This window comes from Cibotium barometz, chromosome 58 (genome assembly GCF_041138505.1).
Source record: "Cibotium barometz isolate CiBa-2024 chromosome 58, ASM4113850v1, whole genome shotgun sequence".
Taxonomy (NCBI): domain Eukaryota; kingdom Viridiplantae; phylum Streptophyta; class Polypodiopsida; order Cyatheales; family Cibotiaceae; genus Cibotium; species Cibotium barometz.
The window spans coordinates 10,768,983-10,793,170 of NC_141103.1; the positions used below are offsets into that span (position 1 = coordinate 10,768,983).

A 24,188-nucleotide genomic window follows, 5' to 3' on the forward strand; every position below is an offset into this window, starting at 1 on the left:
CATCTAAATGATGGAATTCCAAATGTCATAGGAATTCCTCTTTTACCATTTAAATATTTCTCATAGATAAAATAAATTTATCTAAAATTCATCTTTGAGTTTAAATAAAATACCCATTAATTTCAAAATGCTAGGAATTTCTCTTTTTCCATCTAAATCATGGAATTCCAAATGTCATAGGAATTTCTCTTTTTCCATCTAAATGATGGAATTCCAAATGTCATAGGAATTTCTCTTTTACCATTTAAATATTTCTCATAGATAAAATAAATTTATCTAAAATTCATCTTTGAATTTAAATAAAATATCCATTAATTTCAATATGCTAGAAATTTCTCTTTTTCCATCTAAATGATGGAATTTCAAATGTCATAGAAATTCCTCTTTTACTATTTAAATATTTCTCATAGATACTATAAATTTATCTAAAATTCATCTTTGAATTTAAATAAAATACCCATTAATTTCAATATGCTAAAAATTATCTTTTTCTCATTTAAATATTTAAATTCTGATATGGTAGAAATTTCTTTTTCATCATTTAAATTTATCTATGCAAAAAGATAAATTTAACTAAAATCTTTCTTTAATTTTTAAATAAAATATACATTATTTTAGCATCCCAATTTTTCTCTTACTTCATTGGAATACATGGATTTCCATTGTCATGGGGATTACTCTTTTAACATAAAAATGAATTACTAAAAATTTCTCTTTTTTCTAATTAACTATTTATGCATAAACATAAAAATCAAATTTTTCATGATTATAATGAGAATCATTCAATTAATCTAGGATGATTAATCCTAAAATATGGTAGGAAGTCCTCTTTTCATATTATGAATGAAAATGATTTATGTGTTAATTTTTTAAAATTTTTACCATAGCTTCGCTGCTATTACTAATAATTCTCAATAACTTTGAAAACATAAAGTTTAGTAATATCATATGATAGAATAACCTTTAATTGGATCAATATCCAATTATGGACTTGATTCCTAATTTTTCCATGAATGAAATAGCATAAAAGCATTAAAAAGCCACTTATTTGGCCTCAATTTGACAAGCATAGAAATTACTTTTAGATTAGAGAATTGCTTGATGAGAAACTTCATTTGCATATAGAATAGGTCATAGGAATGACCATTCTTTGGGGGAGAGAGAGACATGCTTAAAAAAAAACATTTAATTTAAGCATAAATAAAAATTTATATGTTTATTCACTACAATTCATTGAAGAACTTCAATTGTATTAAAAAGCCATTCAATTGAATGCTTCTCAAGCTTGAGAGGGGTTGAGAAGAGAGAACATTTGGAGATTTAAAAAAAAAAGACCATAAACCACACTTTACCTCCTAGATTGCTTGATTCTTTAATCAATGTAGAGGCCCCAAACCAATCAATTGGTTTGGTATGTTGATGGAGACTCCAAGGAAGATTGAAGAGAGAGATAAACTCCAATCTCTCCAATTTGTAGAGGATTTTTAGAGGATAATAGAAAATATCATTATTTCAATATAATACTGGCATGGTATCGTTTTTCTATTTTTTTACAAAGGGCTAAGGATCTATTTATAGGTGAGGGAGGCCTCTAACCAAGTCCAACTAGTTTCTAGAATTTTCTAGGTTCAGTTTGGTTGAAACTATTTATAGGTGAGGGAGGCCTCTAACCAAGTCCAACTAGTTTCTAGAATTTTCTAGGTTCACTTTGGCTGAGGGAGGCCTCTAATCAAGTCCAACTAGTTTCTAGAATTTTCTAGGTTCAGTTTTGGATAAGATTTGGACCTAGTTTGTTGGCTCCCCTTTTGATTTGGTTTATTCCAGGAGAGAGGAGAGAGAAAAATATCACAATATTTTTGAGTTTAAAACTCCACCACAAATGTGAAATAGTCGCCTCCTTGAAGAGCCCCCTTCTCCTTACCAAGGTGTCAAAATTGAATCATTATACCCAAAATATCTCAAATTTTTAAGTAATATTCATAGTTTTTTACGAATAAACCTTGTACTCAGTCAACTCTTCATCTTAAGTGGACATTTACTCATTTTTGGGTATTTTTCTTTTATAAATTAGATTTATCTCCTCCCCACACTTGGATTGATTCTATTGGCCCCAAAGGAACCTTAATTAGACCATAATCCAAAAATTTCTGAGAATCTAGACCCTAAAGCTAAGGTCCTTTATACTTATTTTTAATTCATTCCAAATGCACATTGGAAAATTCTTTTTGAATTTTTGTTTCAAGGAAAACCATTTTAGATACTAGGAGGATTTTTATATCCAAAAATATCTCAATTTTGGATTACCTCTCTCTAGATATTTTCTCTCTTCAGGTCAAAACAGGATAAAACAGAATCTTTCTTTTATTTCAAAGAGGGGAATAATTACAAGATCAGAAGGGGAGGTTCTTAAACCTGTACACCTTAAAATCTGGAGGGAGGAATCTTACATGAGTCTTCATGATTTTTGCTGAGGAATCTTCACCCTTCTCGGTCTTCCGCTCTTGGGACACTGTCTCCAATAGTGGCCTTTCTCGCCAGAATCATTACACGTCCTCTCTGCCTTTAATTTCTCACGATCAGTGACGATCTTCTTCTCAGAAGACTTCTCTGATGAAGCCTTCCCTTTGCCCATGTTACGGCCTTTCGACCGTTGGCCAGTTAAAGCCTATGAACCTCCACCCTCAGGAGGGTTCGTGAATCGTTCCTCCTGGTCCAAGACCATGGGCACAAGCTCCTCCCATGTGATGGTGCTGAGCTAGTCACCACTGGTAATAAAAAGCAACTAAAATGCTGAGTACTGAGAGGAAAAGTGCAACAGCAACGTTATGGCCATGTCCTCTCACGATATCTCCTTCCCAGCCAGAAGAACTTCCTGTGTGGTGCTGAAGAGCCTGCAACTTGTTAATATGCTCTCGCATCGTCAATGACTTTGTAAGGCTCATAACCCGCATCTGTACTTCCAAGGAAATCCTCTTCATGGGCGATACCCTGTTGTAAAGAGAGGCCAAATGCTGCCATATACCTCTGGCCAACGTCATATGCTTTACATGATTGAATACCTGCGGTGTGCAGTTGAGAAAGATAAACGAATGGACCCTGGCATTGACATGATCCCACATCTGTACATGTGCCTCTCCGCCGGTCCTTTCGGATCAACGGTAACTCCCCTTCCTCTACTTCCAGCCGTGGAACCCCAACAACGACGAAATCAGCAAGGTCGTAAGACTCCAGAATAGATTTCATCATAACCTTCCATATGCCGTAGTTGCTCCCGTCCAACTGACGATCCACCGGGAACCTGGGGAGTGTAGGGATCTTCACATGCCTCTCGGCCATCTCTAACAAATCTGCCATTGTGGGGATGTACTCGTGGGCGGGTGGGAACAAAGAAAAACTTACACCTGCAACAAGTGGCTGTCCACCAACAAATCAACCCGCCATCCTCTTGCGTCTCCTCTTCCCAAACAGTCCCGTACAATCTACCAATCAGCAACACAATAGTCCCCGTCTTGCTCACACAAATCCCAAGAATAATAAAGAGCCCAGGGCTCTGATACCATGTCAGAATGCGCAGCGGAGATGATGACCGAATTTGGGACCACAAGAGCAAACGCAACGCAGAAAAAACAGCACAAGAGAGGGAGAGAGATAGAGGCGTGTAACTCTGCTCTATATACACAAAGAAGATCCCGAATATAAGACAAAATAACAAGGATGATGATCTTCCCTTTATTATGTGCAGTAGCCTAAAGCTGTCTCTCTCTTTCTCTTGTATATACACTTAGAAGAGAGAAAGCAATAGCTTTTCGAAAGCTTATGTGATGTAAGAAAACCAAGCCGTTCTTTGTTATCTTCAATGCCCACACTTATTTTTTTACAAGCCCGACTCTCTTCTCTCCGTTTACAAATAGAAGCCAAAGGCTTAAATAGCCATAGCGTTTTACCAACTTTAGCTTTCTAAAAACTAATTTAAAAAAGCTTGGAAAAAAGCACTTCCAGGCTTTCTCGCTATTATGGCTTTCCAAAAAAAATTATAACCTTAGCCTCCTATAAACTTAATCCACGAAATATTTACAAGATAACAATGATGGCATCTGATGTAGAAACTAGGGAAAAAGATTACCCGCCACCACTGATGGGAGTTTATCAAAGATCCAAAAAACCCAACACCCAACCTGATGCTGATGAGATAATTCTAAATGGAAAACAACAAAGACCATGTAGATGAACATGGATGTGCACACACTTCTACAGCTAAATGTGCATTAGAAACCGGAGCAAAAAATTCTATCACACCATGTTCCCCTTTGAGAATGAATGGATTAGACTTGCTTTTTTTATTAAGAATTGGTGATTTACGATCAATGGAAGTCAATGGGGAATGGGTATATCACATGCCCATTCTATACTTAACAAAGTGATTAGCAAATGATTAAGATGTAATTAGTGGATAATTAGCAAATAGATTAATGTAGACATGGATACTCAAAAACTAGCAAATTCTCATTAGGGCTATGTCTCAATTTATAGAGTTTACATCAAGCATCAAATCCCATTGATTTCTCCATGATTCACTCCCAGAATATCTCCACCTCTTGCCTGATTCTCTCCACCTCTTCTCTTTTCCCAGAATATCTCCACACTTCCTAAATCTTCTCATGCTACCCTTTATTCTCTCCCAGTAGATTCTTTTCACCTTTTCACACAGGTTTTTTTCACATTTACATCTTCTCTTTTATAGCCTCTAACCAAGCGCTTGTTCCCGCACACACCCTATTCACTTGTATATTTCAACACCTCCCCTCAAGTGAATAATCCTAGCACACCTGGACCCTATACCAAGTTTCCCTCTTACTTGATAGCCCGCGACCAGTGCCCTAAGTCCCTAAACTCCATAGTCCTTGACACTCTCTCTCTCTATGTGTCCAAGGCTACTATAAGTGCCCGCGACCTTGACTAAAGTGCTCACACATACATCTACCACTTTTTTGGCCTACATCATCGGGGGGGCTCAGAGGTGGTTTTACTTTGTTGGGGCAGGTTACAATGGGTTGTGGGGTCTCTCTCTCTCTCTCTCTCTCTGACAAGATAAGCCGACTCCACTTCCTTTGGAGCCTCCATGAAGTTTGCCGATGTCGTTCCTTCTTCACTCGGTTTGCTGTGTAGCAGTCTCTCACCATGTGTCCTGGCTTTCCACATTTGTGGCAAGTGAAGGTCCTCTCTCCTACTCTGCCTCTTCCTCGTCCTCGTCCTTGAGAGAATCGTCCTCGGGTGAAGAATGCTTTTTCTTCTCCTGCTGTTGAGTCAAGCCATTTCTTCTCTTTGCCTCTGCTCTCTTGCTCTAGTAGAGCTGCTTCTATCTCGTGTAGCTTCAATTCAGGTACATTCTTTAGTGTTGCTACAATGTTTTCATAATCTCCTTTGTCCACACTCTCAGCTAATGCTTCATCATCTTCTACCTTTTTGCCAATAGCTGCCAGCTGTTGCTTAATGCTTTTATATTTGTTCAAGTGTGTGATTAAAGGTTCACTTTCCTTCATGTCCAATTTGTAGAATTGCATTAACAGATTTATCTTTGAATTTTTTGCTTGTGTACCAAATAATTTATTGAGTTCATCCCATGCATCTTTTGCCCATTGTATCCCTGTGATGTGATGAATGATTTCATCATTTAAACTGAGTGCAATAAGTCCCAATGCTTTTTCATTCCTGATCTTCCACTCATTTTTCCCTCTCTCTGGGCATTCATCTCTCCCTTCAACTAATCCCCACAGATTTTTCCTCATCAGCAAATACATGGTTTTTGTCTGCCATGTATAAAACTGTTTCCCATTAAATTTGGCTATTTCCTCTGCTGAACTCATGGTGATATGAAGGGGGTCTTACCTCTTGATCCAATTTCAAGATTCAAGGGCAGTGTCTACCCTTTTACAACTCAATCTGGTGTTTAATAGATGATTACAACAATTTTATCAGCATAAAATCACCAAAAATTACATTAAATTAAGGGTAACCAATTTGTACGGGATGGTTGGAGTATCAAACCAACTCCGATTTGCAATCTGAAGTTATAGGGATCTGTATCAAATACCTAATGGTTAATGTGAACCCTCAATTGCACCAAAATACAGTGATTAGCATTGATTAATCACTGATTAACAAATTAATACTCTGTTTTGTGTGCAAAAAACAGAGTATGCGGGGAGTCCAGATCTGGTGCCTTACACTTCAAATGAGCTCAAATGCTTTCAAAGGCATCAATAGTAATGAGTGTAGTAGAGGATTAAGCCAAGAAACACAAGATTTGACCAAATATTGAAAGCTTAATCTCTGTTTTACCAGAGTCACCTGCAGATTTGATGAAGAACTTGGATCTCGATGTAGACTTGATGAAAGTAAATTCTGTCTTTCCCAACTTGTAGAGAATGCTTGAAAACACCTTGGGCTAGGAGGAATTAGAGACATTTGATTTGAGCAAGAAGAAATCTCCAATCTCCTTCAGAAAAATGGCGCGTGATAAAATGACGATTTCGGCTGCATGCATCGGCAGTTTGCTGCGCCGTCTTGATGGGCTTGAAGCCAAGGATGTTGACTATGTTGTGGACTAGAAGCACAAGACCTAATTTAGAGTGTACAAGTTGAATGGAGTCCTCCACTGGCTGGGGGTGAAGGGGGAAAGTGAAAACTAACTAAAATTTTGATTATTTGCTAATTATCTAATAATCCTAATTAATTAACTAATGGGCTCATAAACCTCATGGATTCTAGGCATGGCTCTGATACCATGTTGAAATTTTAGCATTATGATGAGCTATGGTGGATAAAACACTAGAATCAACATCATTAATAAAGTGATTAGCAATTGATTAAGACGTAATTAGTGGATAATTAGCAAATAGATTAATGTAGGCATGGATACTCAAAAACCAGCAAATTATCTTTAGGGCTATGCCTCACTTTATAGAGTTTACATCAAGCATCAAATCCCATTGATTTCTCCATGATTCACTCCCAGAATATCTCCACCTCTTGCCTGATTCTCTCCACCTCTTCTCTTTTCCCAGAATATCTCCCAGAGTATCTCCACACTTCCTAAATCTTCTCATGCTACCCTTTATTCTCTCCTAGTAGATTCTTCTCACCTTTTCACAGGTTCTTTCACATTTACATCTTCTCTTTTATAGCCTCTAACCAAGGGCTTGTTCCCGCACACACCCTATTCACTTGTATATTTCAACAGCGGGCACCCTAGCTCCGTGTGGTTGGTTTCACAGCTAGGAGCTCAGAGGGGGTGTTAGAAGTCATCTCCTATCTTTATGTGGACACCAGGGTCTATTGGGGGTGTGCCCGCCCATTGTAGGTGTTTTCTCATTTTTCCTCACTCCCCGCTTTTTTTCATTTTTCTGTGGTTTGGGTGGTAGCCCTGAGGTGGCAAGATGTCTTAGCATCTGGCGACTACAGCTGTTTGTGTTTACTAATGTTGGTCGACTGTGTGGACACCTTCTTGGTGCTGGGCCAACTACTGTACACAGTACTGGCCGACTGGTTTATTACTAGTCGTGGTGGACATGCTCCTGTCGGCTGCCCTACAGTAGCAGGCCGACTGCTGTTTGGGAGTCATATTAAATGGCCCCACAGCCCCTTGTCATTTTGTCTTGTATTCAGGATCTTCTTTGTGTATATAGAGCAGAGTTACATGCCTCTATGTCTCTCCCTCTCGTGTTGTTTTTTCTGCATTGTGTTTGCTCTTGTGTTCCCAAATTCGATCATCATCTCCGCTGCGCATTCTGACAAGACCTCCCCAAAAGCTATTGGTGTTACGCAAAGTCAAGGGGAGGGGTGATAGAATGTGCACCAAAAAAAGGGAAAGTGGAAACATAGGAGAGAGAGTGAGAGAGAGAGATGGAGAGGAAGTACAGGTGAGAACCTGTTCTCAATATCATCATCCAAAGGAATACATGTCCCGAGCAAGAGGGGAGAAAACCTCGTATGTGAGGGACGGCAAACAAACAATGCTAAGCAAGCAATGAAGAATGAGGAAGGCAAGCCAGCTATATATGAAGGTAGCCGACTAGGGAAAAAGGTCCTCCATGACTAGGAAAAAAATCCCAAGACTCCATAAAATGGGCAATAATATGGGAAAACATATGTGAGGGGTGACCAGCCCCTTTAGATAACACGATTAGTCCTAGAGGCTAAAATAGGACACCAAATAGGAAGCCAGCAAACAAGAGGATGATGTTTAATACCCCCTCAGCACCGGATGCTGAGTAAAATCTAAGAAGCTAGAGACGCCATCCTCAATCAAAGATGAAAGACTGCAGAAACAAGTACCAAGAAAGCTCCACAAGCAATCTCCTCAGCAACTCAGCTACTACAAAAGCAATAGAACAAGCTGCCAGGTACACCGCTCTTCTAGAAGAAAATAGCCAAGTAGGTTGCGATGTGCTACTCCAAATAATGGTTCCAAATCCAAGTGTAAGAACACTCCCCGAAGTTGTATGTTGTGTATCCAGTGTAGAGAAGGTATGAAAAAACTCATAACCAACCAAGATCAGATCTTGTATAGAACCAATCCTGGGAGAAGCAAGCTCCTCCTCACTAGAACCCTCAAAAGAAATAGAGTCAATCTGCTCCAACTCTGTACCAAGAGTAGCCAAATGCTGTACAAAAGCATCCTCTGAAAAGATCACCATCGCAAGATGTACAGACTCAGTAGAAAAGATCGGGTCCATCTGCTCAAACTCCGTACCATGAGTTTGCTGTACAAAAGTACGCCACTGAGGTGGGCATCACAAGATGAAAGGACTCCACATCCCCCTCTGAAAACTGATGTCGTCCGACAGGTGCAAGCCCAACCTGCTTCTCATCCAAATCTAAAAAAGTCTAGAAAGTACCAGTGTGCCCCAGGCACGGTTATCAACCACAAATCTATAGCATCCCATTGGGTCCAAAAAACCATCCTCCAAAACAACAAACTTGCTGAAGGGGCAGGGGGAGAGGCATCCTCAGAAGTATCACAAAGAGAGGCAGAGGTAGACTCTTCATAATAATGAGGACGGGAAGCAGGAATGTAAACTGCAGTGGTAACAAAGTCCTCAAAAGCATCACTGATAGCAAAAGACTTCCAAAAGTAGAATCAGATCCCAAGAATCAGCAACAAAGAAATGATCCATGTGAGAGGATCACATCTCAAGGGCAAAACACCCTCCTTGTTTTGCAAACACTGCAAAGAACAAAGGCTCAAACAAAATAGACTTTGCTCAGGATCTGTGAAAGGATCACGGCTCTCCTCAAAAATCTGTAAACTCTTGTCACAGAAGAAAGTCTCCAGAAAAACAAAATAGCTCCCAAAATTGATCCTCAAGTGAAGTAGAAGAGATAGGCCCCCCTGAATATAGAAAACTCCTATAGGAAGCAAAACACAGCCAAAACACTGCTGTCCAGCACAAAAAAAACACTCCACTCATAACAGAAGGCAAGGAACATGAAGAAACTAAGAAAGCGTGTAGGCTAGGAACAAAACACAAGTATAGATGCTCCAAAAATCAGCAAAATGCTGACTGAAATCAGAAATTCAGTATCCTCCTCAAGTACCAAATTGCCTCCAAAGCCACAATCCAAACAAGAAACCCCCTCTGTAAGTGGTCTGTGTCCAATGGAGAAGAAAACACAGCCAAACAAGGGTTGCAAACCTGAAAAGTGAGGCCAACCAGTGTCCACACCTCCTATGAGAAAAAACGTTGAAGAGAAGGTACCTTTGAGTCCAACAAGTGAAGGTAGAGCTACTAGCAAGATTAGTTCAGAAAAAACACAGCAATTATGGCTGTAAATCTGAAAACTCAGAGGTATTCGGGGCAGTAGAATGGGCTAAATCTGGAAACGTAGAAGAAATAGGGTACCACCAACCCTCAGATCAGTAAACAACATCAAAAAACTTGTAGGAGAAGAAAACGAAGCACATGTATGGCTGTTGTCTTGCACAAAACAGGAGGCCTGCACTACAAGGGTAGATGAATCTGAAAACTGCTGCAAAACTGTTATAGATAGCCACCTGTAGAAAAACGCAGCACACTAGGTGGTGCTACCCCTGATAACAGTGTAAAAAACAGGTGTCAGTCTCAGGAGTTCCAACCTGTTATGGATGACCACGAACTGCTAAGAAGAAACACCTAGAAGAGGCAGGCCAGTAGCAACAACTTCTAAGAAAAGAAACGCAAATCTGTCCACCTTGCTCAAAACGCAAAAACGGAGGAGGGAGAGGAGGGAGCATCCAACAACGGCGCTCTGATACCATGATAGAATGTGTAGCAGAATAACGGAAAGTGGAAACATAGGAGAGAGAGTGAGAGAGAGAGAGAGAGAGATCAAGAGGAAACACATGTGAGAACTTGCTCTCAATATCATCATCCAAAGGAATACATGTCCCGAGCAAGAGGGGAGAAAACCTCGTATGTGAGGGACTGCAACAAACAATGCTAAGCAAGGAATGAAGAATGAGGGAGGCAAGCCAGCTATATATATGCTCATATGAAGGTAGCCGACTAGGGAAAAAGGTCCTCCACGACTAGGGCAAAAAGCCCAAGACTCCATAAAATGGGCAATAATATGGGAAAACATATGTGAGGGGTGACCAGCCCCTCTAGGTAACATGGTTAGTCCTAGAGCTAAAATAGGACACCAAACAGGAAGCAAGCAACAAGGGGATGATGTCTAACAAAGGGTTTCATGAGAGTTAATAGCTAGTTGTGTGGGGCTGCCCTAAAAGCTTTTATGGAGCACTGCATATATGGAGATAGGGGATGATGACAATCATCCCCTATCTCCATATATGGAGATAGGGGATGATGACAATCATCCCCTATCTCCATATATGGAGATAGGGGATACCATATATGGAGATAGGGGATGATGACAATCATCCAAGGTTAGAAGTTGGAATCCTATCATCAAGTTTAGCAAAAGGGGATGTCATGTGCATGGACATGGACATGCTAATCATAGACTAATCCTTAATTTTTAACAAATAAAACATTAGGGTTTGGAGTGGCGGGTAACCTATTCATCACAGGCATGAGGAGGCATTTTGTGTAGACCAAGACCCTGTTAAACCCCTAGTAGTTCTAGCACTTATCTAATGGAGTTGATAGTAGATGAATTTATGCATGTCCATGGAGCTGGTCGACTATTGTCCAAGGCCTATAAAAGACATCTCATTGCTCATTATTTATTATCTTTCCCCAAGGTAGGGTAGGTCATAGATTAGGCTTTTTGTTACCTTTCTTGGGAAGTCCAAAGGGTAAAGATAATGTACCTTTTTGTACGCTATGAATATACTGATTAGATAGCCATCTCTCTCTCTCTCTCTCTCTCTCTCTCTCTCCATGTTGATTGTTCTTGCATCAAGTATTCCTATGCAATGCCTAGGATTGAAAGAAGACTCAAACTTCTACATGCAATAGTAGTTGTCATGAAGCTTCTCCATTTCATATCAAGTTGGCTGAAAATTCTTGTGTACGAGCTCTTGGGGGGGAAAGCTTAACATTTATATATGTGGTATGCAAGTGCTTTTTAAAGTTATTCCTCCTAAGGCATATCGAGAGGTCTTCCCTCTTGTCTTGGGAAGTCTTTGGATGCAACAAGTGAACATGACCCAGAAGTTGAATACGGGAGCTTTTCTTATGAAATATGGTGATCATCAAATAATGTACGACATTCTCGAAGTGCCCTACATGATTGCCTTAGTCTAAAGACTCGTAGAATAAACACTTTTGGAGTCAAAGAACTAAAAGATAGAATATTTGACTAGTTTATGAATAGATTTTAGGTATAATCTTCATTAGGGGCTATTTTGCGAAGTGTTTATCTTTCCATGTAATTAGAATCAGTTGTTGAGGTCAACACGAAAGTTTTAGAGGATAAGAAACTCTAGTTTTAGAGGACAAGAAACTCTATAAGTATGTATGAGAATCTAGAAAAACCAAATCCCTTTTGTTTTTGAGTTATTCGAGTGCAATGTGGGGCACTTGGCTATTTTTTATGTTGAAAACACAACCTTGGCCATTTTTTTGAACGCTCTCAAAAAGACCTTAGAACTCATTTTGAGAGAACGATCACTGAGATATGTTTTATAGAGCGTTAGAATTCCTAAAACTTTGTAGTTTTGACTTCTCTCTAATTCCAAATAGATTGGAAGATATTACTCTCCCAAAGAGACTAGTTCTCAGGCTTTACCTTAGAAACTATTATCATGATTGACTACCTTGTCTATATAGACTAGATGGACTAATACGTAAGCATAGTTATGACTTAGCTATAGCAACTAGAGATGATCTTACTAGTTAGAACGTAATAATTAATTATGTTAAAAATAAAGATTTGTGTATGACTTGAAATAATTCAAAGCCTAAGCGAAGTTAAGGACTGTTTGAATTAAAAGCTTGTTTTTATACTTGAAGTTGATTTTGATTAATTTAAATATGCTTGTCTGTAAAGATTATGGACTAGAGATGAGTGTAAGATGATTAATATGACTTGTGATAGCTTTGGTTTGAAATGAATGATTGATATGCATGTGTATGATGAGACTCGACACGAGATTTTTAGATTTGGGCCGGCCATTCTTCGACACAGAACATCGAATAGAGAACGAGATTTATGTACTCTAGGAGCCCTCTGGTAGAACCCAGAGAGGACCAGATTCAAAAAGAGGCATACCCGGGATAGCCGCGATGTCTAGTGTGGAGGTTGAGTGGACGGGCATCAGAGCCATAGATTGGCTGGCTTTTGGTCATTATGACTAACTATGTTGCGGAGCATGGTGATGATGATAGAATCTTTGAGATAGGCACATACATGGTGATTGATTGAGATGATATGCTTTAATTGATAGAGATTTATATTATATGAATGTTTGTTTGAGATTCTATGATTCTTTTCTTATGTGATAAGAATCTTGGATATGGCATACATGATTATTTTGCTATTTGAGAGGATTGATTTAATTATATTGCTATGTAGAAATAGCACGATTAAGTGAGTTTCAATGTTTGCTTAGATTAAGTTATACGATTAAGATATGCTAGATTTAGGACCATCAGAGTTGGAATCAGAGGATAGGTTCACCATCTGACTTTATTGCGGATGTTGCAGGTCTTAGATGACTAATATTATTTTCTATTTTCGTGATATAGCGAGGAGTTTCTTTTTCTTGAGATTTTTTTTTTAATTACAATTTTGTTGTACATTCACAAGATGGCTACACATCAAACAAATTTAGTAGTCAACCTAGGACAAGAAGAAGAGCTTTTACAGAGATTGTTTTGTGTGGGTGTAACTCTTGCGAAAGTTATCAAAGTTATTGACATGCATGAAGAATTGGGGGAAAGAATGAGAGCCATGAGCGTTCAAACTTCCATGGATTTGTTTGAAGAAAAATAGAGTGGTCGAGAAGATAAAGCGATGGAATATCGTCTAAATTTTGATGATAGACAAGGTCAACAAGAAGGAAAAATTTTAGATAGAATATGAGAATGCAGATGGGTGAGAAGAAGAATGGTAACCAATATTTCATATATTTGTTCCCAAAGGTGGTAAAAAAGGTGCGAAGTGAAGACCTATGTTTTCGTTGTTTAGAAAAGATTCATAAAACTAATGAGTGCAAAAACAAGCCAGCATCAGGTGAGATGCGTGAGAGATTAACTACAAGCGATCAAAAAATAAGGCAAAATGTGTAAGAGAATGTATGTGAATTTTCAAGTAATGACAAAGCTCATAGAGCAAGAGGAAAAGCTGATGCACCTGTGTGGCCAAGGACATTGAAGAATATACCGTTATGTTAATGTTGTATAGGTAAGGGCAAAAACTGAGCTTCAATTATTAAAATTTATATCAAGATTGCAAATAGTGTATTTGATTGACTTGGGAAGCACCCATAGTTTTAAATTATCCCACATAGTAAAACAATTAGGAATAACTTAATTTTATCAAAAGAAGCTTATGGTAGAGCTTTATTTGTGAAATCAATAGACATGTAAGGAGTATGTCAAGAATATGTCTTTTATTTATAGGTAACCTCAAGTCAAAAGTTGATTTCATTGTGTTAGCTTTGGGAAGATATGATGCCATATTAGGGATAGATTGGTTAGTGCCTACAAAGGCCAAGATATTATGTCATAAGGTGTGCAAGATCAGGGTGCCCAATTTTGTCCACTCAGGCACCCTGTAAACAGTAAAAAAATAGGCATTTGTTTACCTTTAGTGGCGAATTTCTCCTAGTAAATGAAGGAATTTCGTTTCAAGTTCTTTTGTTGGAACATCATATTCAAAGTTGGAAATATAGTTACATAATTTTATTAAGCATTAGATAGTCAAAAGTCCTCATTTTCTTAGGTACAAAGTCAATGTATACACCCTATCCCAAATTTGAACTGATTAAATAAAATGCTAATATCTTTTACATATAAAGTCATATGAGATTCCCACTTTGTACCTTAGATCTTCACATAATATGGAGCTTAACTTGATTTTTTGAGAAAATTTTAAGATATCTGACTATTTTCTTTAAATATTTCAATGTCTTTAAAGTGTTATAATATACGCCACTTTCTGTACCCACAATAGCTACCACTTAAAATCCTCAATCTTGTATATCAAAAGAGTGGGTAGATACTGAGACATTAGTAGAATGTGGTGGTTAGTAAAAATTGCAAATCCAATGGTTGGATTTTTAATGATATCTTTTTCAAAATTCTTCCAGATTATCAAAAAGCCTGCAAATATTAATAATCTAATTAGTAAAATTACATTTTTGATGTGAATCATCTAAAACCTATAGGGACTAGTATACTTGTAATGGTGCAGCTATGGAAAAATAAATTGGATCACTCTAAGTATGGAAAGATCATTTGTTTATCATTTCATATTTTTGATTAATTTTGATTAATTAGACTAATATATATTAATTTAAGCTATATTGGGCTAATTTAAGGGCAAGCTTATTTTATATTATTTGCTTGATCTCATTTTATGTACCTTGGACCCCCAAAATTTGCTCTCCAAGCATTGTCCCAGTCTAGCATAAACTGGATAAAACTGGATACCCTGAACTTGCAACAACCCCAATGTGAGAAGTGGGTTTGCATGATTGGAGATGATGGTAAAGATTATTGCTTATAGGGTCAAAGATGTGATATAGAATTTAGAATGAGCAAGAAAAGAATTTCATATAGTATACTATTTTCTTGTTAAGTAATAAATTATCATCATGAAGTAAATAAGTGTAGATTGGAAAACCTATACCTATTGTGGAGATTGCAAGTCCATCAATAGAAAGATTATGTAGCCACATTTGTCATAAAAATTGAAAGTGTTTCACTTTGTAAGCTCCTTCATTGGAGAAAGAATAGAGGATTTCCCTATTGAGGAAGAAGTTTGACTAAGCTTAAAGCTGTCAAGCAAAGTGAAAATAATAGTTTGCAAATTGTTTGATTACCTTGAAGTTTAAGACAATGCAATGATAAGAAGGCTTATTATTGTTTGATTACCTTGAAGTTTAAGACAATGCAATGATAAGAAGGCTTATTATTGTTTATTAAGTTGTGATTCTAAGAAGGCTTATTTATAACATGGATAGTGACTGATTTACAAGATCAAGTTACTTTGTGTAATGCCTCAAGATCTATCTAGTTTCTTACTTGGAATTAAGACGAGTTTAGGAGACCTACTAAACTCTAGCATATACATGACTAGCTTAACATATATAATCGTTTATCTAAGATAAGATCTATCAAAGATATAAATGAAAGAGAGCACAATACTAAGAGAAAATAATGCTATAGTATTAAGAGTTTAATAGATGCAGTGATTAACAAGTATAGTGATTTTATCCAAGAAATAGGTAATAAATGAAGAATCAAGTTAAGAGCTTATTATATTAAGTTAAGATCTTAGACAAGCAAGTCGTCAAGTCGTTCTTTCCAAGGCTACTTGAAAAAATCTCAAGACGAAGACGTATGGATATTTATAGTTTTCTTGAAAGTCAGAAGCATACGACTTCTCAAGTACTATATCAAGTATAATAGTTGAGTAAGAAAAACTTTCTCAAGGTCTAATGATTAAGGATAAGATGTTTTTATCGTCGAGGACAACGATTTCTCAATGGGGAGAGAATGTAACATAATTCCAAGATTAACCAAGTTATGATTAAACATAACCTTGAGTTTTGGATGCAACAGATTTCAGTAAATGAATTCCAGTAGATTTTCAATAGTAAAAATTCTATGTGCTAAAATTAAGTAAAAATTCAAGTTTAAGTTTTCTATTAGTTAATATGCTCAAAAGCAGCCATTAAGTGTGTATATAGACATGGGCATCGACATTTGATAAAAATAAATAAAACGTTATATAATTTTGGAGTCGACTTTTATATACAGTTGATTTGGGTTTGTATATTGCACACGTTATGGTAATTTTAAGTACCCACATGATTAGTTGCGCGAAGTTATATCTATTGCAGGTCGCAGCCCTGATAGCAGATCTGAGAGGCTTCCACAACTTCTGCAAGAGGTTGCAACCCTAATAGCAAATCTGAGAGGCTTGCCAAATCTACAAACAACACTTCCACAACTTCTAGAGAGTAGACATGGATTCCCAATCAATCAAGACATCTTAAAATATATCCGGGAAGTACACATACTCTCTTTTTATTATTATTTTTTAAAGTCTTGAGATTAAATAAATAAATTGATAAGCATGTATATGAGAGAACTTGAGTCGATGTATGGTATGTTTAACGATGAGTAATTCTTGAATTTATTAATTATACATGATCGCCTTAGTCTAAAGACTCATAGAATACACACTTTTTGAGTTAGAGAATTAACAGATAAAATATCTGACTAGTTTATGACTAGATTTTAGGTATAACCTTCATTTAGGAGCTATTTTGCGAAGCGTTTAACTTTTCGTGTGATTAGAATCAAATATTAAGGTAAACACAAAAGTTTTAGAGAAGAAGAAACTATATAAGAGTGTATGGGATTCTAGAAAAACCACATCCCTTTTGTTTTTGAGTTATTCGAGTCCAAAGTGGGGCACTTGGCTGTGTTTTATAGTTTTATGTTGAAAATACAACTTTGGCCATTTTGAATGCTCTCAAAAAGACTTAGAACTCATTTTTAGTGAACGATCACTGAGATATGTTTTATAGAGTGTTAGAATTTTTAAAACTTTGTAGTTTTGACTTTTCTCTAATTCCAAATGGATTGGAAGATATTACTCTGCCAAAGTGACCAGTTCTCAGGCTTTACCTTAGAAATTGTTATTAAAATTGACTACCTCGTCTATATAGACCGGATGGACTAATACGTAAGCATAGTTATGACTTAGCTATACCAACTAGAGATGATCTTACTACTGGTTAGAATGTGATAATTAATTATGTTAAAAATAAAGATTCATGTATGACTTGAAATAATTAAAAGATACAAAGAAGTTAAGGACTGTTTGAATTAAAAGCTTATTTTTATACTTGAGAGATATTTTGATTGATTTGAATATGCTTCATGTTATATGCACATTATGTGTGCGTATACTAGGAGGCTAACCCACATTAGGCTTGTGAGCATGGAAGCATGGAAACAAGCTCTAGTGGAGCATGGGTTAGGACTCGCGCAGGCAAGGGAGGGGGGAGAGGCTTTCCGCATTCCCAGGAAAACTTTTGGCTTTTTGAATTCCGGAATATCTTTTGACCTTCTCAAATTTTTTCGTCCTCCCCCCTAATTCGTTTTTTCTTAGGTTTTTTTTAAAAAAACCTTAGATATAAAAGTTTTTTTTAAAAGCTTACAAAATGCTTTATGTTTAAAAAAAAAGCTTTAAAATATATTACAAAAGAGTTTTTTATTTTCAAAAAATCTTTAAAAAGGGATAAGAGATATTGGAAAAAATTTACTTCTCTAAGATATTTTATTTTCCCTCTGGAAATCTATTTTTTTCTTGAAACCTTTTGGCTTTCCGCATTCCTGGAAAACCTTTTGGCTTTTCAAATTCCAGAAAATCTTTTGACCTTTTGAATTCCGAAAAATCTTTAGACCTTTCACATTCTGATTGTTTTTTGTCTTTTCATTTTTCAGAAACTGTTGGCCTTCCGTATTTCGGGAAAACCATTGGGATTCTGAAATTTTTTGACCGTTCGTATTCTAAATGTATTTGGGGTTAATTAAAAATTTTAAAAAATTCCTAAAAATTAGTAAAAAATTAGACAAAGGTTATTTTAAATTTTTGGAAAATGTGGGGTTGGTGTTTGGCATGTGGTGTATCCATTCGGGCACCTATGACCATTCAAATTCCTTTAAAATATATATTTTTTGATCCAAAAATTTAAAAAAAATTTGTACGTAATTTTGGACTATGTTCCTTATACTTTTGTACATATTCCAACTTAGATACCTAGTTGCTTATATATCTAGGTGAATCGTTATTTTTCTACCCTAATTTTATTGAGTTTATTGGGTAGTTAGAAAGGTGCCAATAATTCAAAATTCTTTTCTAATAATGTACTCGAAAAGAGTTATTCCTTGATGTGGTCTCAGGAATATAGAGACATGTTTTAGTATGTGAAAGTCTAGGATAAGGCTATCTTATTCTTTTTATATAGGATTTTATTCATATTTTCTAGACGGCATACTAGGGAGTTACAAATTAATAAGGTATGGGTGGTATGGGGCGCTAGCAATCCCTCACATATATTATCTTATGGGATAATTTGGGCTCAAGATTGTTGCTTTGCTTACATCACTTAGCATGTTGACCTCAAAATTCAAAGACAATCTCATTTTCTGAATTCATTTAAAGTTGTTGTGTGTGGGCATTCTATAGATAAACTTCTTTTATCTATAGCCTGCATGTTTTGATGAGTGTAATCTCGTCGGCATTTTCATTTATTGAAATCTCTTTCTTTAGAGTTCAACAAGTTTATCTTGTTGTGTTCGGATTAAGGAAATTTGGATTTTTCCTTTGTTGGCATTTCTCTAGTTCCGTACTTTAGGTGATTTATACAATCAACCTGATGGTTTACGGATGGACATATGTGACTCTCTATGTAGGGTAACTCGGACACCGATAATTCCATGTGCAGATGTGGGTACGTCGGGGCACCGATGAATCCCTGGTTCCTGTTGTTATAATGCCATGTTTTCCTACTTTATTCCGAATGGTTTACAATGAGGAAACTACTTTGAGTATGAGTTTCTCTGATCATCCGCAGTCTGATGGGCAAACATAGTGTATGAATTAGATTATTGTAGAGGATATGCTTCGTGCATATGTCTCACGAAAAGCATCAAATTGGAAAAAATATATTCCAATGATGGAATTTGCTTATAACACTCTTAAATATACGGCTATTGGTTTTAGTTCGTTCATGCTTATGTATGGGTATCAACGCGCAAGGTACCTATTGAAGTCGGTCTTAAAGACATCGAGCTTGATGCATCGAGGGATCTCTTGCGTGATATGCAGGAAATGCTGACCGAAGCTCGGGATTCTATCAGGAGTGCTCAGGATAGGGCACAGTTGTATGTTGATAGAGGACGCTCAACTTGTTCTTTCAAACTAGGAGCGTTGGTTTATTTAAAAGTTCCTAAAGATTCTGAGACTTTGTCAAAAGAAAAATGCTCGAATTTATCTCCTAGATATTGTGGTCTATTTCGATTTATACATCGGATTGACACGGTTACGTATGAACTTAAACTACCTCCACATGTTAGAGTTCATCTAGTCTTTCATATCAATAGATTAAAAGGGAAACTAGGAGGTGAGGGTAACACAGTTACTTCTCAAGAACTCATTGAAGTCGAAGAATTATCCTATGTTCCACATGAACCTCATAAGATATTTGAATTCAAGGAGAGGAAACTTTGTAGTTGACTAATCCCCTGAGGTTAAAATATAGTTGGAAAGATAGGAAAATAGAGGATTTGACTTGGAAGTCGGTTGAGATTGTTCAGCGTAGTTCTCCTTCTTTTCATTGCAAGAGTGCAATGTTTTGAGAGAGGGGAAGTATGTTATATGCACATTATGTGTACATATACTAGGAGGCTAACCCACATTAGGCTTGTGAGCATGGGAACAAACTCTACTGGAGCATGGGTTAGGACTAACCTTAAGAGTTAAGATTAGGGTTAGGCATCCAAGGGTCACACATGGAAAATGGAGACTCAAGAGTCACTTGAGGGCCCTCCTATATAGTAGGGGCATGGGGCAAGGGGGCTTGAGGCTGAGGCTATGGTCTCTTGATGTTATCTTGAGACTAGGTTATGTTATGTTCTCTTGTGTAAAGGATCATAACTACTCACTTACCATTTCACACTATAGCTACATGCTGATGGATTGGAGTTATACCTCTTGATGGTATGAAACATCAACGTAAAGGTATGATGTACTTCATTATAATTCATGTGTGCATCCCTTGGGCTCGGGGGTGGTCGGGTGGATGAGTTTATGCTTATTTTATGCATGTTTATGCATAACAATTATGTAGAGAGATCTTAGGGTTTTAACACTCACTTAAAATATTATGGACTAGAAATGAGTGTAAGATGACAAGTATGACTTGTGATAGCTTTGTTTTGAAATGAATGATTGATATGCATGTGTATGATGAGACTAGACATGAGATTTTGAGATTCAGGCTGGCCATCCTCTTAGACAAGGAACGCCGCATAGAGAATGAGATTTATGCCCTCTCGTAGCCATGTGGTAGAACCCAGAGAGGATGAGATTCAAGAAGAGGCATACTCGGGATAGCCACAATGTCCAATGTGGAGGTTGGGTGGATGGGTATCGGAGAAAACCCTAGATTAGCTAGATTTTGTTATTGAATGTGCAGTGGAAGAAGGGAAAGTGGAAACACAGGAGAGAAAGTGAGAGAGAGAGATGGAGAGGAAACATACGTGAGAACCTTCTCTCAAAATCATCATCCAAGAATACATGTCCCGAGCAAAGGGGAGAAGACCTCATATGTGAGGGACTCCAACAAACAATGCTAAGCAAGTAATGAAGAACGAGGGAGGCAAACCCGCTATATATATGCCCATATGAAGGCAGCTAACCAGGAAAAAGGTCCTCCATGACTAGGAAAAAATGCCCCCGACTCCATAAAATGGGAAATAATATGGAAAAACATATGTGAGGGGTGACCAGTCCCTCTAGCTAACATGGTCACCCCTAGAGGCTACAATAGGACACCAAACAGGAAGCAAGCAAACAAGAAGGAGATGATGTCTAACGCCCCCTCTCAGCACCGTATGCTGAGTGAACTCCAAGAAGCCAGAGACGATGTCCTTAATCAAAGATGAAAGACTGTAGAAATAGGTACCAAGAAAGCTCCACAAGCAATCTCCTCAGCAACTCAACTACAAAAGCAACAGAACAAGCTGCTAGGTACACCGCTCTTCTTAAAGAAAACAACCATGTAGGCTACGACGTGCTGCTCCAAATAATAGTTCCAAAACCAAGTGTAAGAACACTCCCCGAAGTCGAACGTCGTGTATACAGCTTGGAGAAGGTATGAAAAACCTCATAACCAACCAAGATCGGATCCTGTATATAATCAATGAGAGAGAGAGCAGGCACTAATTAATGATAAAATTCACTAGACCAAATATTAATCATATTAAGTGGAAGAAGTGGTCTTCCACTTAATATTAATCATATTAAGTGGAAGAAGACTTGGTCTTGCACCATTTCAAACATGGCATTGGTCACAAGAAGTATCACTTCATGACCAAGTTCAAGGATTAAAGAACCATAAAGCACAGGGTTACAAAAGCCCGCATTCAACCACCGGACCTATCAACTCTTCTCTGGGGTTACAAAAGCAAACCGGAGATTCATAACCGAAATAGCTTGTACCTATCAACTCTTCTCTCGGACATACACTCACTTCCCCCGAGCCTTCAACTCTTCTCTCGGACATACACTCACTTCCCCCGAGCCGCCTGAGGTCCATAGTGTGCCCTAGTGTCCCATACCACCAGACTACGTGGACCTAGTCTAGCCCAATGATAAAAAGGTCAAAAAGGGCCATGTGTGGCGAGACCACGGATTGAGGGCGTGCACCCTAGGCAAGCTCAGGCTGTGGGCGAGGTGGACAGGTGCAGGCTGCCACGTAGGCATGTGAACCTGGATCTGTGCCTCCACGTCACAGGCCACAGCTCCAAACTCCTGCCGCCAATTGCTCCCTTGAAAGTCTAGAACCCGCACGCATCCAATGCTGCCGCCATCACCTTGTTTACCCTCCATGCCCGCCGCCGCAAGTGTGCCCTAGATAGATATACCCAAGATGCAGAGAGGGGGTAGGGCATGGCATTATTTTCATTGTTTACTTCTTATTATTCATAGCAACCCACACCCAGAAAAGCCCACAGACATACTGGATCCTACCCACAGACACACTGAATACCCAACGAGTGACGGCCTAAATCCAAGACCAACAAAGTCGGGTTCAACATGAAGAAAGACAGCCCAAAAAAGAGGCCAAGATGTTAGAAAAGCCCACCTAAGCAAAGCACTCGCAAGGTGCACAACCAAGCAAGCAAACGGAAAGCAGAGAAACAAAGAACAAGCCGGACAAGACGGAAAAAAATCAGGAGGTCAAGCGCAACGGCCAAAGGGGAGAAAGGCTGCAAGCAAAGAAGACTGCTGTAAGAAAATAAAGCGGCATAGCAAGTAGTAGCCGGCAAGGCAGTACCCAGCGGCAAATGAACAAGCACCCAAGGCCACGAACTCAGTGAATAAAGAAGGCCGATTAAGAAAGCAAAGACGCAACTAGCACCCAAAAAACTGGCAACCCAATTAAAGCCGACAAAAAGCTCGAGAATGGAAGCAACCAGAGAAGAAGCCGAAGAAGAGAAGACGACGTAGCGGAAGTGGGAAAGTTTTCCCATCAATACCCTCCAACACAACGCGTGACCCCATGACTGCCAACCCACCACTATCCCTCCAAGCCCACCTCAAAGACAACAATCCATCAAACACAACCTTAGGTGAACCACTGGTGGTCCGTGACCATCAACATGGACAAACAGGTTTGTCAGGTAAATCTCTAAAATCCTCTTTTTGGAGATTTATTTTGGCCCCATTGATTGGGTGGAGGGTAGAGTTTGTACAGGTGGGATTATTTGCAAGTAGATTATCGAGAAAGTTTAAAAGCTCAAAATTTAAAGAGTCTAAAAGTAAATCACTTTGTGTCTAAACCCAAATGAGCTTTGAGACTTACCCAAATCACTTTGTGTCTAACCCCAAATCACCTTGCAAGAAGATCCTTGTAAAGTTGTCAGTTTGCATTGAACCACTCTTCATGCACACATCATTTGGCTAGTAGCACTTAGATCCTTAGAACTGAACAATCCATTCGACCTTGTTGTCCATCCAACACCAATCTCTGCACCTATGCCTCTCGTCAGTAACGCCCAATGCTCTTTACCGCATGACACTATCATAGTAGATCTCCTTCTTGTAACCTGCAACAATGCTCTATGCCAATGAAAGACTGCACAGAGCGGAAGTAGAGTGGCACTAGAATGTGCTGAACAGAGAGTGCAAGAGAGAGAGAGAGAGATGGAGAGAACTATGCTGAATATACTAAAACAAAACAGTCCCAAGCAAGAGACATAGATAGTCTCATAAGTGAGGGAACAAAATATGTACAAGACTGAATGAGAAAAGAGAGGCTAGCAAAATATGTACAAGAATGAATGAGAAAAGAGAGGCCAGAGTGACGGAATGCTGGCGGACTGGAGCTGATAAACAAGCCGACTGGAGCTAATGGACATGGCCGACTGGTAAATGCCAGAAAGGCTGTAAAAAATCCCAGAAAAATAGTAAAAAAGGGGTGACCAAGCCGCCACAACCAAGGGCCATGCAAAAGGGGACCAAATAGGCACCATAAAAGAGCAGAATCTGGGGATGAAGGTGCTAACACCCCCTCTCAGCACCAAATGCTCAACAAACTCCGAGAATCCGAAGATGAGGAGCCAACGAAGCCTGAGAAACCGGCTTGGTGAACAAATCTGCAGCATTCTCCGCGGAAGGATGATACTCCAAACGCAAATCTCCAGCAAGAACCCGTTCACGAACATAGTTATACTGAATCTCAATATGTTTCGTACGAGCATGAAACACGGGGT

General features: G+C 38.2%; 1 protein-coding gene across 1 annotated transcript in view; it reads right to left on the reverse strand.

The window, feature by feature from the left end:
- LOC147605888 (uncharacterized) overlaps positions 1 to 22,302 on the reverse strand; it is a 77,170-nt gene extending 54,868 nt beyond the window's left edge. Inside the window, exons 1-3 of the mRNA XM_086792560.1 lie at positions 22,183 to 22,302; positions 9,259 to 9,439; positions 8,980 to 9,078 (exon numbers count right to left, since the gene is read on the reverse strand). Coding sequence (XP_086648686.1) covers positions 8,980 to 9,078; positions 9,259 to 9,439; positions 22,183 to 22,302 — 400 coding nt within the window. The remainder of the gene's footprint in view (positions 1 to 8,979; positions 9,079 to 9,258; positions 9,440 to 22,182) is intronic.
- Positions 22,303 to 24,188: the final 1,886 nt, after the last annotated feature.